Source organism: Rattus norvegicus, chromosome 10 (assembly GCF_036323735.1).
Source record: "Rattus norvegicus strain BN/NHsdMcwi chromosome 10, GRCr8, whole genome shotgun sequence".
Lineage (NCBI taxonomy): Eukaryota > Metazoa > Chordata > Mammalia > Rodentia > Muridae > Rattus > Rattus norvegicus.
The window spans coordinates 89,724,379-89,737,524 of NC_086028.1; the positions used below are offsets into that span (position 1 = coordinate 89,724,379).

Here is a 13,146-nt window from a genome sequence, read left to right on the forward strand (position 1 = left end):
CACAGAGCCTAACCCAGAGGCGACAGGTGACATTGCCTGCGTCGTTTGCCAGAGAAAGGGTTTTTAATTTGTTCCGTTAAACACCACCGGGGACCCAGCACATCCCCACGAGATGTTCTTAGGCTCCCTCCCTGGACTTAGGGACTCCCTTGTCCTCTTGGCTGGCTTGTGCCCAACAGGGCAGGATATGTAAAGTGGCCTCAGAGTTCTCCCTGCCAGCTCCCTGCTCCCCTGTTCTGGGTCAGTCCCTGGAGGGGCCTGGGCTCTCTGAGATAGAGCCGTGGCTCAACCTTGTGAGCGCTGGAACGCAGGGATGGGCTCTCTTTCCAGAAAGTGCCTAGCCCACAGGGTTTATTCTTGCAATGTGCTTCTGCCTCCGGCCCTGACACCTGCCCTGCCTTCTGACTCTTGGACCTTTGGCCCCAGAGCAGCAAGTGCTGGCCCTGTGGCTACTGCCTTCTCACGCTTACTCACCATGTCTGCCTCTTCCTCTGTCCTCCACTCCCGCTGATCCTGCCACCCCACCTCCCATACTTGTTTTGTTTCATAAGGAAGGCGAGGCTGTTGGCTACACTGTAGTTACTGCCCTGTCTGAAGCCCTCTCAGTGGATAGAAAGAGATGGGTTGCGGGAAGAGGTGGTCTTTAAGATCACTGTCCTTGTCTCTGGGCCCTGTGATGTTGTTTGTGATACTTTAGCTTCCCAGGCCTGCTGTGGCTAGGGAGGAAAGCCAGAAATGTCTGGCTTTGCTCACATCTGGTCTGTTGCCTGGGCCGAAAGCTCTGGCTTCCAAGGGCTGCAGAGGGCGGATGCTCCTGAAGGGGAAGTTGGGAATCGCCAGCTCAGGGCAGCTCTGGTCACGTGCTGATTGCCTAGGCTATCGGGGAACTTTCTGATGTGTACGGCAGTTTGTCTGCCTGCGAGCTAGCCTATGACCTTATTTATATATAGTCACAAGATTGCCTGGCCTATGGCCTGTGGCCACTGTTTACTACAGGATGGACCTATAGAGAAAGCTTTCTTGAGGGAGGGGCTGGTGGTGATAGCCTCTGGCATTTGGGTTGTAGGATCCCTGGCTGCACATCTAGCTTGCTCCGGGCTCTCTCTAGGGTCAGGGAATTGCCTCAGGCAGTTAAGCTGCTTCTCCATCTCCATCTCCACCTCCTGGCTGGGCTGTGGCCTCCTCTCCAGGGCTGCTCTGTGGGATCTAGTACCACAGTCAGCTGCTCCCCAATTCACCACACAGTACATTCCTTTCTCCTTTGACCATTCCAGGCTACCTATTCCCCATCTCCTATTCCCCAACACAACCCCTGGTACGACTCTCTAATGACTTTACCTGGGCCAGAGGGGAAGGGGTAGGGCCAGAGGGGAAAGGGGTAGGTCCCTGTAGCATTCCTGTACCTTTTTGGAGGCCCTTGGCTCCTCCTTCATTACCTGCCCCAGAGCTCCTGCTGGCCTCTGGATCTGTTTGCTGAAGGTCCTTGGGATTATCTGCTCCTTGCCCACCCTCTGCAGGGGAAGGCTGACACCCTAGCTCACTGATTTGTGAGGCCACGGCCCTCCTCTTCTGTCAGGTTCATGAGCAGAAAGCGTGTGCGCACGCACACACACACACACACACACACACACACACACACACACACCCCACAGAACACCATCAGCACAGCTAGCTATGAAAACAAGAAGGAGTTATCCTTTGAGACCTCTGTAGCAACCACCTTGCTTTATTGATTCTTGAACATGAGGCCACCCCTCTCTCGGGACAGGAGATGAGACTCCTCACCCCTGGAATGACCATGGTCTGTATGGGAGACCCACAGGACTCAGCAAGTGGCCGCTCATGACTAGCTGTCTAAGCTGTAAAACCACAGATCTGAGAGACTGGCTTTTAGGAGCCCCATCTGCCTGGGTGGTCTCCTTCAGGGTGTCCTGTCAGGGAAGCAGCCACCATTTCCCAGGGCAGGCATTGTTGCTGGGTCACATGAAGGACCCTTGAGCTGGCAGGGCTCCCTGTGTGTCCTGTCTGCTCACTTATGCTTGCTGAGACACTCACTGAAGCTGTGGTTCCTGCTATGTGCCTGCCTTCCGTTGGTGTCGCTTTGCTCTCCTCAGTAGAGGCTGAAGTGCTCAGGAGTCTGTATGTCCAGACACGAACTGGCTCTTACCCTGAGTCATAGAGTCGTTCTAGGTCCTGTCTGCTGACCTAGACCATGGGAGCTTCATGGATGAAGCACACACATCCTCACCGGCTTCTCCTCTGAGTCTCTTCTGAGGAGAAGGTGCAGGGCTGCCTAGGCCCATCACTTCCTCCTCCACTGGGTGTCATCAATTTCATCAATAAAAGGATTTATGTTTTTATATTTAAGTATCCGCTACATAGATACCGTGGTCACATACAAGGACCAGGCACCTCTGCTTTTCCGTGACAGTGTCTTGTGTATCTGGGATTGAAGATGTTTAGGTCTCACAGCTACTTGGTGAGGACCCAGCTCCCTGGGGGATGGAGGTTGGCTGGATTTGGGGAGCATAGTTTCCATCCCGAGTGGGATGTATTCAGGAGCTGATGGGAGCCACTGACAAGTGGTCCATTCGGCTTTGCACTGTTACCCCTGGTAACACAACTTCCTTTGTTCTCTGTCTCTTCCCCATCCTCCTTGACCTGCAGGTGCAAATAGTCTACAAGCCAGTGGACCTGAGCAAGGTGACCTCCAAGTGTGGTTCCTTAGGGAACATCCATCACAAGCCAGGTAGCACTTGAGGGAGGGAGGCTTTGGGGCAGAAGGGTGCTGGCTGGGCTGGTGGGTGCTTCCTAGAGTAGGCCAACCTGGGCAGTGAATGTTAAATGGGAAACTGCTGTGTGGCCTGGGGCCTGGGTTTGCCCCTGCTTCTCAGCCTAGACAAGGGGTAGAAGGAGAGGAGGAACTGGTTTTAGATCCATCCTGTTGCTCTCCTGAAATGCCTGTATAAAAGGGCCAGCCCTGGGGGTTGGGGATTTAGCTCAGTGGTAGAGCGCTTGCCTAGCAAGCCTAAGGCCCTGGGTTCGGTTCCCAGCTCCCGAAAAAAAGAAAAAAAAAAAAAAAAAGGGCCAGCCCTGGGTCTGGTTGGCGTCCTCCAAAGGCTGGCTCTGTCAATATCCCAGCACGGGGGACACTTTGACTGCACCAGCTATAACATGAGAGCTTCTGGGCTGTTGTCTTATCCTCACTGTAAGGTTGTTCGAAGAAAGTACCCTTCCCAGGAAAACAGCAAAGGTCCCTTCCTCCTGCTACCCTCTGGTGTGGTGACCTGAGCCAAAGGGGAGGTTAGGCTCTCTCTCCTTATTGTACATTTAACAGACAGTTCAATCTCAAGGACTTGAGGGGCTGTGGCTTACAATCCTGTACAAAATTCCTAAGAAAATCTCCACAGCTGGAAGGCGTCTGGTTTTAAAATTTAGCGCGCCTTCTCCTGGCCAAGCTTCATCTACCCCTGAACCATCTCAGGAGGAAGATTTTGCAGGGTAAATATCCTCTGTGCACCCTCTCCTTAGAGAAGAGGCAGGTAGTTTGCAAGCACTAACAAGAGCTTCCTGTGGCTAAGTCTCTTTTCTAGATGAGGTAGAGCCCAGGCAACTCTCAGAGAATGGGCTGTTCCTTGGATCACTGGCCCAGCCTGTGTTGGAGTCAGAATGGACGTGTCTCCTGAATGGTGACACATGACCGATCTATCTATCTATCTATCTATCTATCTATCTATCTATCTATCTATCTATCTATCTATCTATCTATCTATCTAATCGAGTCTCCAGCAGCCCCCAAGCCCCCAAGCTCTGGAGGCTGCAAGCTCGTTTAGCATGTGCTAAGTCCCCCAGACCACAGAAGATGACGAGAGACTCATGTGCGTTGTATTCCAGGAGGTGGCCAGGTAGAAGTAAAATCAGAGAAGCTGGACTTCAAGGATAGAGTCCAGTCGAAGATTGGCTCCTTGGATAACATCACCCATGTCCCTGGAGGAGGGAATAAGAAGGTAAGGGGGGGGCAAATGGGAGGTCATATGGGGATGTGAGGGTTAACACAGTGGATGAGACTGGTCCCAGAGCAGTGGTTCTCAATCTGTCCCTTGGAGATAGAATGTCATATCCTGCATGTCAGATATTTACATCACAGTAAATTTACATAACAGTAGCAAGATTACAGTTATGAAGTAGCAATGACATGATTTTATTTATTTTTTAAGATTTTATTTTTATTTATTTATTTATTTATTTATTTATTTATTTTTATTTTATATATGTGAGTATACTGCACTGTCTTCACACACACCAGAAGAGGGCATCAGATCCCATTACAGATGGTCGTGAGCCACCATGAGGTTGCTGGGAATTGAACTCAGGGCCTTGGCAAGAACAATCAGGGCTCTTAATCACTGAGTCATCTTTCCAGCCCAACATAATTTTGTGGCTGGGGAATCACCATGGCATGAGGCACTGTATTAAAGGGACGCAGCATTAGGAGGGTTGTCCTAGAGGGTTCTCTACGGACTATCTGGAATAGATTCTCATCCTCACGTTGTGTACCAAGAACAAGGCAGGAGACTGAAGGCAGCTCTTTCCCACTAGTTACCAGAGAGCTCGAGCAAAGTCGTAATGCTAACTGAGCCTGTGGCCCAGCTGGCAGAGAGGTTGTCCAACATGCACAGAACCCTGGGTCATGCCTCAGACTGCCATCTCATGCTTTCTACTTCCTCTTGGACTCCTGGCTATGGCATTGTTCCCCACCTATGTTCTGTGTGTGTGTGTGTGTGTGTGTGTGTGTGTGTGTGTGCGCGCGCGCATGTGTGTGCGTGTGTGTGTGTGCACATGTGTGTGTTACATGCACATGAGCATACAGGTGAGCACAGCCATGCACGATGTGCAGAGTCCAGAGCAGAACATCAGGTGTCTCCCCTTTCACTCTTGAGACAGGGTCTCTCACTGAACCGGAAGCTTGCTGGTTCACTGAGCTTGCTAGGCTGGCTCGGTGAACTCCTGGGATATATCTGGTTGCACCCCTCAATGTGGGGGTTACAGGCTAGCATGCACACCATGCTCTGCTTTTTTAACTTAGGCGCCAAGGAACTCAGGCCTTGGTGCTGGCAGAGCAAACTTTTGCAAGCACTCCTACCCACCGAGCCATCTCCCCAGCCCCGGCTTGTTTTTTTTGAAGCAAGATATTACTATTAATCCCAGGCTGGCCAGGAACCAGCTGTCCCTCAGTCTCTCAATTGCTGGGATGACAGGTGTGTGCCAGCCATAATATTTTGCTATTCCAGAGTGCTTCTACATGCCAGTGGCTGTACCTTTGCAGCGCCCACCTCAGGATCTACCTACTCCCTGTTGATGCCTGTGGAGGCTCTTCCATTTTTCTCAAGTTACAAATAATGCTGAGTATGAATAACCTTGAGTGACCTCACACATTTTACATGTTGTGTTTAAGTGTATCCTACAAATGTAATGTCTGTCTGTCTGTCTGTCTATTTGTCTGTCTATCTATCTGTGCTGGGGATAGAACCCATAGCCTCAAGCATGCTAAGCACATGCTCTACTGTAAATGTACTTTTCATTGGCTTGATGTAATTGTTATCTTGGAGGCTTATTGTGTCAGTCTGCTAAACTAAGCCTAGTCCCAGACGCTTCCAGTCTCTGTACAATGTAATCTAGGCCTAGAGTGTTTTCAGCCTCTGAGACTTACTGCTGCATAGGCTCACCCTTTCTTGTTCTTTCTGAACTCTGGTTGGCTGGCTCAAACCTACTCTCCTAGCTGACTGATTCAAACTGACGTCTTTCTGCTTCTCACTGAATTGCTTTGCCTGGCCTCTAACTCTGGCAGTCTATTTTAATCTTCTGGCTCCTTTTTTTCTCTGGCTTGTTTTGCCTTCACCTGTGTCTAGTTGGTTCTCTCTTCAACCTGTCTCTATAAAACTCTCCTGGTAAAATTGCCTCCTCCCTCTCTCTTCCCCTGCTCTCACAAGTTGCCTCTCTTTCCTCTCTGTTCTTGTGAGAGTTAGGCATATCCTATCTCTGACTCATTCTGTCAAATCTTCCTCTGCTTCGTCACTTTGTCTGTCCCTCAATTGGACATCACTTTCAAACATGTCTGCTTCCTTCTACAAACTAACTTTACCTTCATTGTTTGGGATTAGAGGTGTGTACTAAGGGTATGTGTGTATTCCATCTAGATCACACAGAACCTAGAAGGTCTTTGGATATGATCAGAGCAGCCACATTGCTGGATTAAAATTCCTTTATGTTCAGGAAGCAGATCTCCTGGAGTTGAAAGCCAGACTGGTCTACATAGTAATTTCCAAGCAGACCAGAGCTACATACTGATATCCTTCCTCACTGTAGATAAATAGGTATATTAACAAAAATTAATGGACAATAATGAAGCAAGTATCCAGTGTGAAAATCAAAATGCAAAGCCCTATGGATATTGTCCCATATGGGTTAAATATATGTGTTGCCGGGATTTGAACTCAGGACCTCTGGAGGAGCAGTCGGTGCTCTTAACCACTGAGCCAGATCTCCAGCCCTCATATCAGTTTCTATAGGTGTGGAATATTTAAAGAACACAGAAGCAATGGTGACAGTCATTGGGCAGCCAGGTGTGGGATGGACCACGCACAACTATTGCTAATTGGGAAACAAAAACAAGTAGGTGGTGGCTCCTGAGGATGCAACTTAGTTGGTAGAGTGATTTTCTAGCAGGCAGGAAACCCTGGGCTGGACAATACCATTACATACACTAGGTGTGGTGGCACACGCCTGTGACTTCAGCCTTGGGGACAAAGAGGCTGGAAGATCCAAAGTTCGAGGTAATCCTCAGCTGGATAGGGAATTCCAGGCCAGCCTGGGCTATATGAGAGCCTCTTATAAGAATAAGTAAATACAGGGCGTGGTGGTACAGCACTTGGGAGGCAGAGGCAGCCCTGAGTTCAAGGTCAGCCTGGTCTATAAAACAAGTTACAGGGCTGGAGAGATGGCTCAGCGGTTAAGAGCACCTGACTGCTCTTCCAGAGGTCCTGAGTTCAATTCCCAGCAACCACATGGTGGCTCACAACCATCTGTAAAGAGATCCGATGCCCTCTTCTGGTGTATCTGAAGACAGCTACAGTGTACTTATATATAATAAATGAATAAATAAATCTTTAAAAAAAAAAAAAAAACAAGTTACAGGACATCCAGAGCTACACAGAGAAACCCTGTCTTTTTTTCTTTTTTAAGATTTACTTTATTGGGGTTGGGGATTTAGCTCAGTGGTAGAGCGCTTGCCTAGGAAGCGCAAGGCCCTGGGTTCGGTCCCCAGCTCCGAAAAAAAGAACCAAAAAAAAAAAAAAAAAGATTTACTTTATTAATTTTATGTACACCATTGCTGTCTTCAGACACACCAGAAGGGGACCTCGGATCCCATTACAGATTGTGATCCTGAGCCACCATGTGGTTCCTGGGAATTGAACTCAGGACCTTGGCAGGAGTCCTGAGCCATCCATCTCTCCAGCACGAGTAACCCCGTTTTAAAAACAAAAACAAAATGAATGAATGAATGAATGATTTCCTACCCCCACAATCGAATTTCCCCCGGCCTTCTCATTAATCTCACCCTCTACTTCTTGCAGATTGAAACCCACAAGCTGACCTTCAGGGAGAATGCCAAAGCCAAGACAGACCATGGAGCAGAAATCGTGTACAAGTCACCTGTGGTGTCTGGGGACACATCTCCACGGCACCTCAGCAACGTCTCCTCCACGGGCAGCATCGACATGGTGGACTCTCCACAGCTTGCCACGTTAGCCGATGAAGTGTCCGCCTCTTTGGCCAAGCAGGGTTTGTGATCAGGCCCCTGGGGCCGTCACTGATCATGGAGAGAAGAGAGAGTGAGAGTGTGGAAAAAAAAAAAAAAAAAAGAATGACCTGGCCCCTCACCCTCTGCCCTCCCCGCTGCTCCTCATAGACAGGCTGACCAGCTTGTCACCTAACCTGCTTTTGTGGCTCGGGTTTGGCTCGGGACTTCAAAATCAGTGATGGGAAAAAGTAAATTTCATCTTTCCAAATTGATTTGTGGGCTAGTAATAAAATATTTTTAAGGAAGGAAAAAAAAAAAAACACGTAAAACCATGGCCAAACAAAACCCAACATTTCCTTGGCAATTGTTATTGACCCCGCCCCCCCCCTCTGAGTTTTAGAGGGTGAAGGAGGCTTTGGATGGAGGCTGCTTCTGGGGATTGGCTGAGGGACTAGGGCAACTAATTGCCCACAGCCCCATCTTAGGGGCATCAGGGACAGCGGCAGCAATGAAAGACTTGGGACTTGGTGTGTTTGTGGAGCCGTAGGCAGGTGATGTTAACTTTGTGTGGGTTTGAGGGAGGACTGTGATAGTGAAGGCTGAGAGATGGGTGGGCTGGGAGTCAGAGGAGAGAGGTGAGGAAGACAGGTTGGGAGAGGGGACATTGGCTCCTTGCCAAGGAGCTTGGGAAGCACAGGTAGCCCTGGCTGCCTGCAGCAGTCTTAGCTAGCACAGATGCCTGCCTGAGAAAGCACAGTGGGGTACAGTGGGTGTGTGTGCCCCTTCTGAAGGGCAGCCCATGGGAGAAGGGGTATTGGGCAGAAGGAAGGTAGGCCAGAAGGTGGCACCTTGTAGATTGGTTCTCTGAAGGCTGACCTTGCCATCCCAGGGCACTGGCTCCCACCCTCCAGGGAGGGAGGTCCTGAGCTGAGGAGCTTCCCTTTGCTCTCACAGGAAAACCTGTGTTACTGAGTTCTGAAGTTTGGAACTACAGCCATGATTTTGGCCACCATACAGACCTGGGACTTTAGGGCTAACCAGTTCTTTGTAAGGACTTGTGCCTCTTGCGGGAACATCTGCCTGTTCTCAAGCCTGGTCCTCTGGCACTTCTGCAGTGTGAGGGATGGGGGTGGTATTCTGGGATGTGGGTCCCAGGCCTCCCATCCCTCGCACAGCCACTGTATCCCCTCTACCTGTCCTATCATGCCCACGTCTGCCATGAGAGCCAGTCACTGCCGTCCGTACATCACGTCTCACCGTCCTGAGTGCCCAGCCTCCCCAAGCCCCATCCCTGGCCCCTGGGTAGTTATGGCCAATATCTGCTCTACACTAGGGGTTGGAGTCCAGGGAAGGCAAAGATTTGGGCCTTGGTCTCTAGTCCTACGTTGCACGAATCCAACCAGTGTGCCTCCCACAAGGAACCTTACAACCTTGTTTGGTTTGCTCCATCATTTCCCATCGTGGATGGGAGTCCGTGTGTGCCTGGAGATTACCCTGGACACCTCTGCTTTTTTTTTTTTACTTTAGCGGTTGCCTCCTAGGCCTGACTCCTTCCCATGTTGAACTGGAGGCAGCCACGTTAGGTGTCAATGTCCTGGCATCAGTATGAACAGTCAGTAGTCCCAGGGCAGGGCCACACTTCTCCCATCTTCTGCTTCCACCCCAGCTTGTGATTGCTAGCCTCCCAGAGCTCAGCCGCCATTAAGTCCCCATGCACGTAATCAGCCCTTCATACCCCAATTTGGGGAACATACCCCTTGATTGAAATGTTTTCCCTCCAGTCCTATGGAAGCGGTGCTGCCTGCCCTGCTGGAGCAGCCAGCCATCTCCAGAGACGCAGCCCTTTCTCTCCTGTCCGCACCCTGTTGCGCTGTAGTCGGATTCGTCTGTTTGTCTGGGTTCACCAGAGTGACTATGATAGTGAAAAGAAAAAGAAAAAGAAAAAAGAAAAAAGAAAAAAAAAAAAGGACGCATGTTATCTTGAAATATTTGTCAAAAGGTTGTAGCCCACCGCAGGGATTGGAGGGCCTGGATATTCCTTGTCTTCTTCGTGACTTAGGTCCAGGCCGGTGCAGTGCTACCCTGCTGGGACATCCCATGTTTTGAAGGGTTTCTTCTTCATCTGGGACCCTGCAGACACTGGATTGTGACATTGGAGGTCTATGACATTGGCCAAGGCCTGAAGCACAGGACCCGTTAGAGGCAGCAGGCTCCGACTGTCAGGGAGAGCTTGTGGCTGGCCTGTTTCTCTGAGTGAAGATGGTCCTCTCTAATCACAACTTCAAGTCCCACAGCAGCCCTGGCAGACATCTAAGAACTCCTGCATCACAAGAGAAAAGGACACTAGTACCAGCAGGGAGAGCTGTGGCCCTAGAAATTCCATGACTCTCCACTACATATCCGTGGGTCCTTTCCAAGCCTTGGCCTCGTCACCAAGGGCTTGGGATGGACTGCCCCACTGATGAAAGGGACATCTTTGGAGACCCCCTTGGTTTCCAAGGCGTCAGCCCCCTGACCTTGCATGACCTCCTACAGCTGTAAGGATGAGGCCTTTAAAGATTAGGAACCTCAGGCCCAGGTCGGCCACTTTGGGCTTGGGTACAGTTAGGGACGATGCGGTAGAAGGAGGTGGCCAACCTTTCCCATATAAGAGTTCTGTGTGCCCAGAGCTACCCTATTGTGAGCTCCCCACTGCTGATGGACTTTAGCTGTCCTTAGAAGTGAAGAGTCCAACGGAGGAAAAGGAAGTGTGGTTTGATGGTCTGTGGTCCCTTCATCATGGTTACCTGTTGTGGTTTTCTCTCGTATACCCATTTACCCATCCTGCAGTTCCTGTCCTTGAATAGGGGTGGGGGTACTCTGCCATATCTCTTGTAGGGCAGTCAGCCCCCAAGTCATAGTTTGGAGTGATCTGGTCAGTGCTAATAGGCAGTTTACAAAGGAATTCTGGCTTGTTACTTCAGTGAGGACAATCCCCCAAGGGCCCTGGCACCTGTCCTGTCTTTCCATGGCTCTCCACTGCAGAGCCAATGTCTTTGGGTGGGCTAGATAGGGTGTACAATTTGCCTGGTTCCTCCAAGCTCTTAATCCACTTTATCAATAGTTCCATTTAAATTGACTTCAATGATAAGAGTGTATCCCATTTGAGATTGCTTGTGTTGTGGGGTAAAGGGGGGAGGAGGAACATGTTAAGATAATTGACATGGGCAAGGGGAAGTCTTGAAGTGTAGCAGTTAAACCATCTTGTAGCCCCATTCATGATGTTGACCACTTGCTAGAGAGAAGAGGTGCCATAAGGCTAGAACCTAGAGGCTTGGCTGTCCCACCAACAGGCAGGCTTTTGCAAGGCAGAGGCAGCCAGCTAGGTCCCTGACTTCCCAGCCAGGTGCAGCTCTAAGAACTGCTCTTGCCTGCTGCCTTCTTGTGGTGTCCAGAGCCCACAGCCAATGCCTCCTCAAAACCCTGGCTTCCTTCCTTCTAATCCACTGGCACATCAGCATCACCTCCGGATTGACTTCAGATCCACAGCCTACACTACTAGCAGTGGGTAAGACCACTTCCTTTGTCCTTGTCTGTTCTCCAGAAAAGTGGGCATGGAGGCGGTGTTAATAACTATAGGTCTGTGGCTTTATGAGCCTTCAAACTTCTCTCTAGCTTCTGAAAGGGTTACTTTTGGGCAGTATTGCAGTCTCACCCTCCCGATGGGCTGTAGCCTGTGCAGTTGCTGTACTGGGCATGATCTCCAGTGCTTGCAAGTCCCATGATTTCTTTGGTGATTTTGAGGGTGGGGGGAGGGACATGAATCATCTTAGCTTAGCTTCCTGTCTGTGAATGTCCATATAGTGTACTGTGTTTTAACAAACGATTTACACTGACTGTTGCTGTACAAGTGAATTTGGAAATAAAGTTATTACTCTGATTAAACAAAATCTCTGTTCATGAGTTCCAAGTTAAGAAAACAATAGTTTACAAGCTCTTTCCCCAACTGAGAAAATTCAGAACAGGAAATAAAAGTAAAAGCCAGACACTGGAGAGAGAGCTTTCTTTATTCATGCTCACATTCTACTGCTGGCATACTACCCTCAATCAGTATTGTGTGGCCGAACTCACAAGGCAACATTCAAGAGCTCCTAAAGCCTGTGTCAGTTCATGCAAACTGAAGAAGTTTGGTGTGGGATGTATGAGACCCATCATTTTTGGAACTTAAGTGGTGAGGATGAAACAACCCAAGCCAGTCAGTTGCAAACCCCAACACCCACACAATTGCACTGCTGCTTTTGTACCTTGGAATCGTCATATAAATCAAGGATATTTCTGTTAGAGATAGGGCGGCTTCTTGCTCACAGTATTACAAAGGAAAAGACAACCCATCTTTTCTTGACACAGGGTCTCTCTCCTGCAGCCCAGGCTGGCCTTGATCCTGAGTGCTGGGATTATAGGGGTGTACTATGCTGTTAACGAGTTGCGTGGTCCTCATGCATGCTTGGGCAAGCATTCTACCAACAAAGCAAGAGCCCATCCTCAGCCCCAATTTCTTGTTGAATGCTATTGCATGTGGTCAGAGTACCACTTTGGGCATCTGCCGATCCACCTCGTTTGTTTGAGACATTATTTTACTACACACATGCCACGTTATCTGGTCTCCTAGCTGCTTAGGGATTCTTGGGCTTCAGTCATCTCCCACAGAACACTAGGATTACAGATGTTCAGCTTGATGTGGGTTCTAGATTCAAACTCAGGGTCTCATTATGCACTTCACTGAGTTGTCTTCCTCACTTCTGAGTTCTTTGGTAATTATATCAAGGTCATGATCCTTTGATTTCCAATTTTAAAACACTTACCTTCCTCAGTCACCCCCTCCTTGCCATGCCTAGCCTCTGCAGACAGCTGCTTTAGTCCAGTGCATCTTAATGTATACAGGGATTTCCTGCCTAAAGGCAAAAAATGATCTAAGAAAGAACAGCTCTGACTCTTGGAGAAGGCCCATCTGCTCACTGGTCCCTTAGCCTCTTCATAAGTAGCTGTAGTTTCTTCCAGATGACAAGAAAAGTGTATGCAAACTATATACCTTCATTGATCACTACACCCCAAAGTTTGACTGCTAAGAAGTAAACATCCTCATTGGAGAGAAGCTGAAATTCCACCTTACTGACCTCTCAGAGGAAGGAATGAGAGGCAACGAGTCAACTGTTTTCACTCAAGAGCAGAGGGTCCTTCTTACCTTAGTGAACTATGACATCATGCGCCATTTTTCCAGGACTGTGAGACTGTCAGCTCTGTCAGACACACAGTCCAGTGCATCAAGAAAAGCCCGACACGGGGCTGGGGATTTAGCTCAGTGGTAG

At 49.3% G+C, this 13,146-nt stretch overlaps 1 protein-coding gene across 40 annotated transcripts in view; it reads left to right on the plus strand.

Annotated features, from left to right (window-relative positions):
* The window catches only part of Mapt (microtubule-associated protein tau), a 97,491-nt gene extending 85,761 nt beyond the window's left edge, over positions 1–11,730 (plus strand). For all 40 annotated transcript variants that reach the window (XM_008768282.4, XM_039085743.2, XM_008768268.4 and 37 more), the window contains 3 exons: positions 2,668–2,749; positions 3,895–4,007; positions 7,635–11,730. In XM_008768282.4, coding sequence (XP_008766504.1) covers positions 2,668–2,749; positions 3,895–4,007; positions 7,635–7,850 — 411 coding nt within the window. In that variant the 3' untranslated portion in view covers positions 7,851–11,730. The remainder of the gene's footprint in view (positions 1–2,667; positions 2,750–3,894; positions 4,008–7,634) is intronic.
* Positions 11,731–13,146: the final 1,416 nt, after the last annotated feature.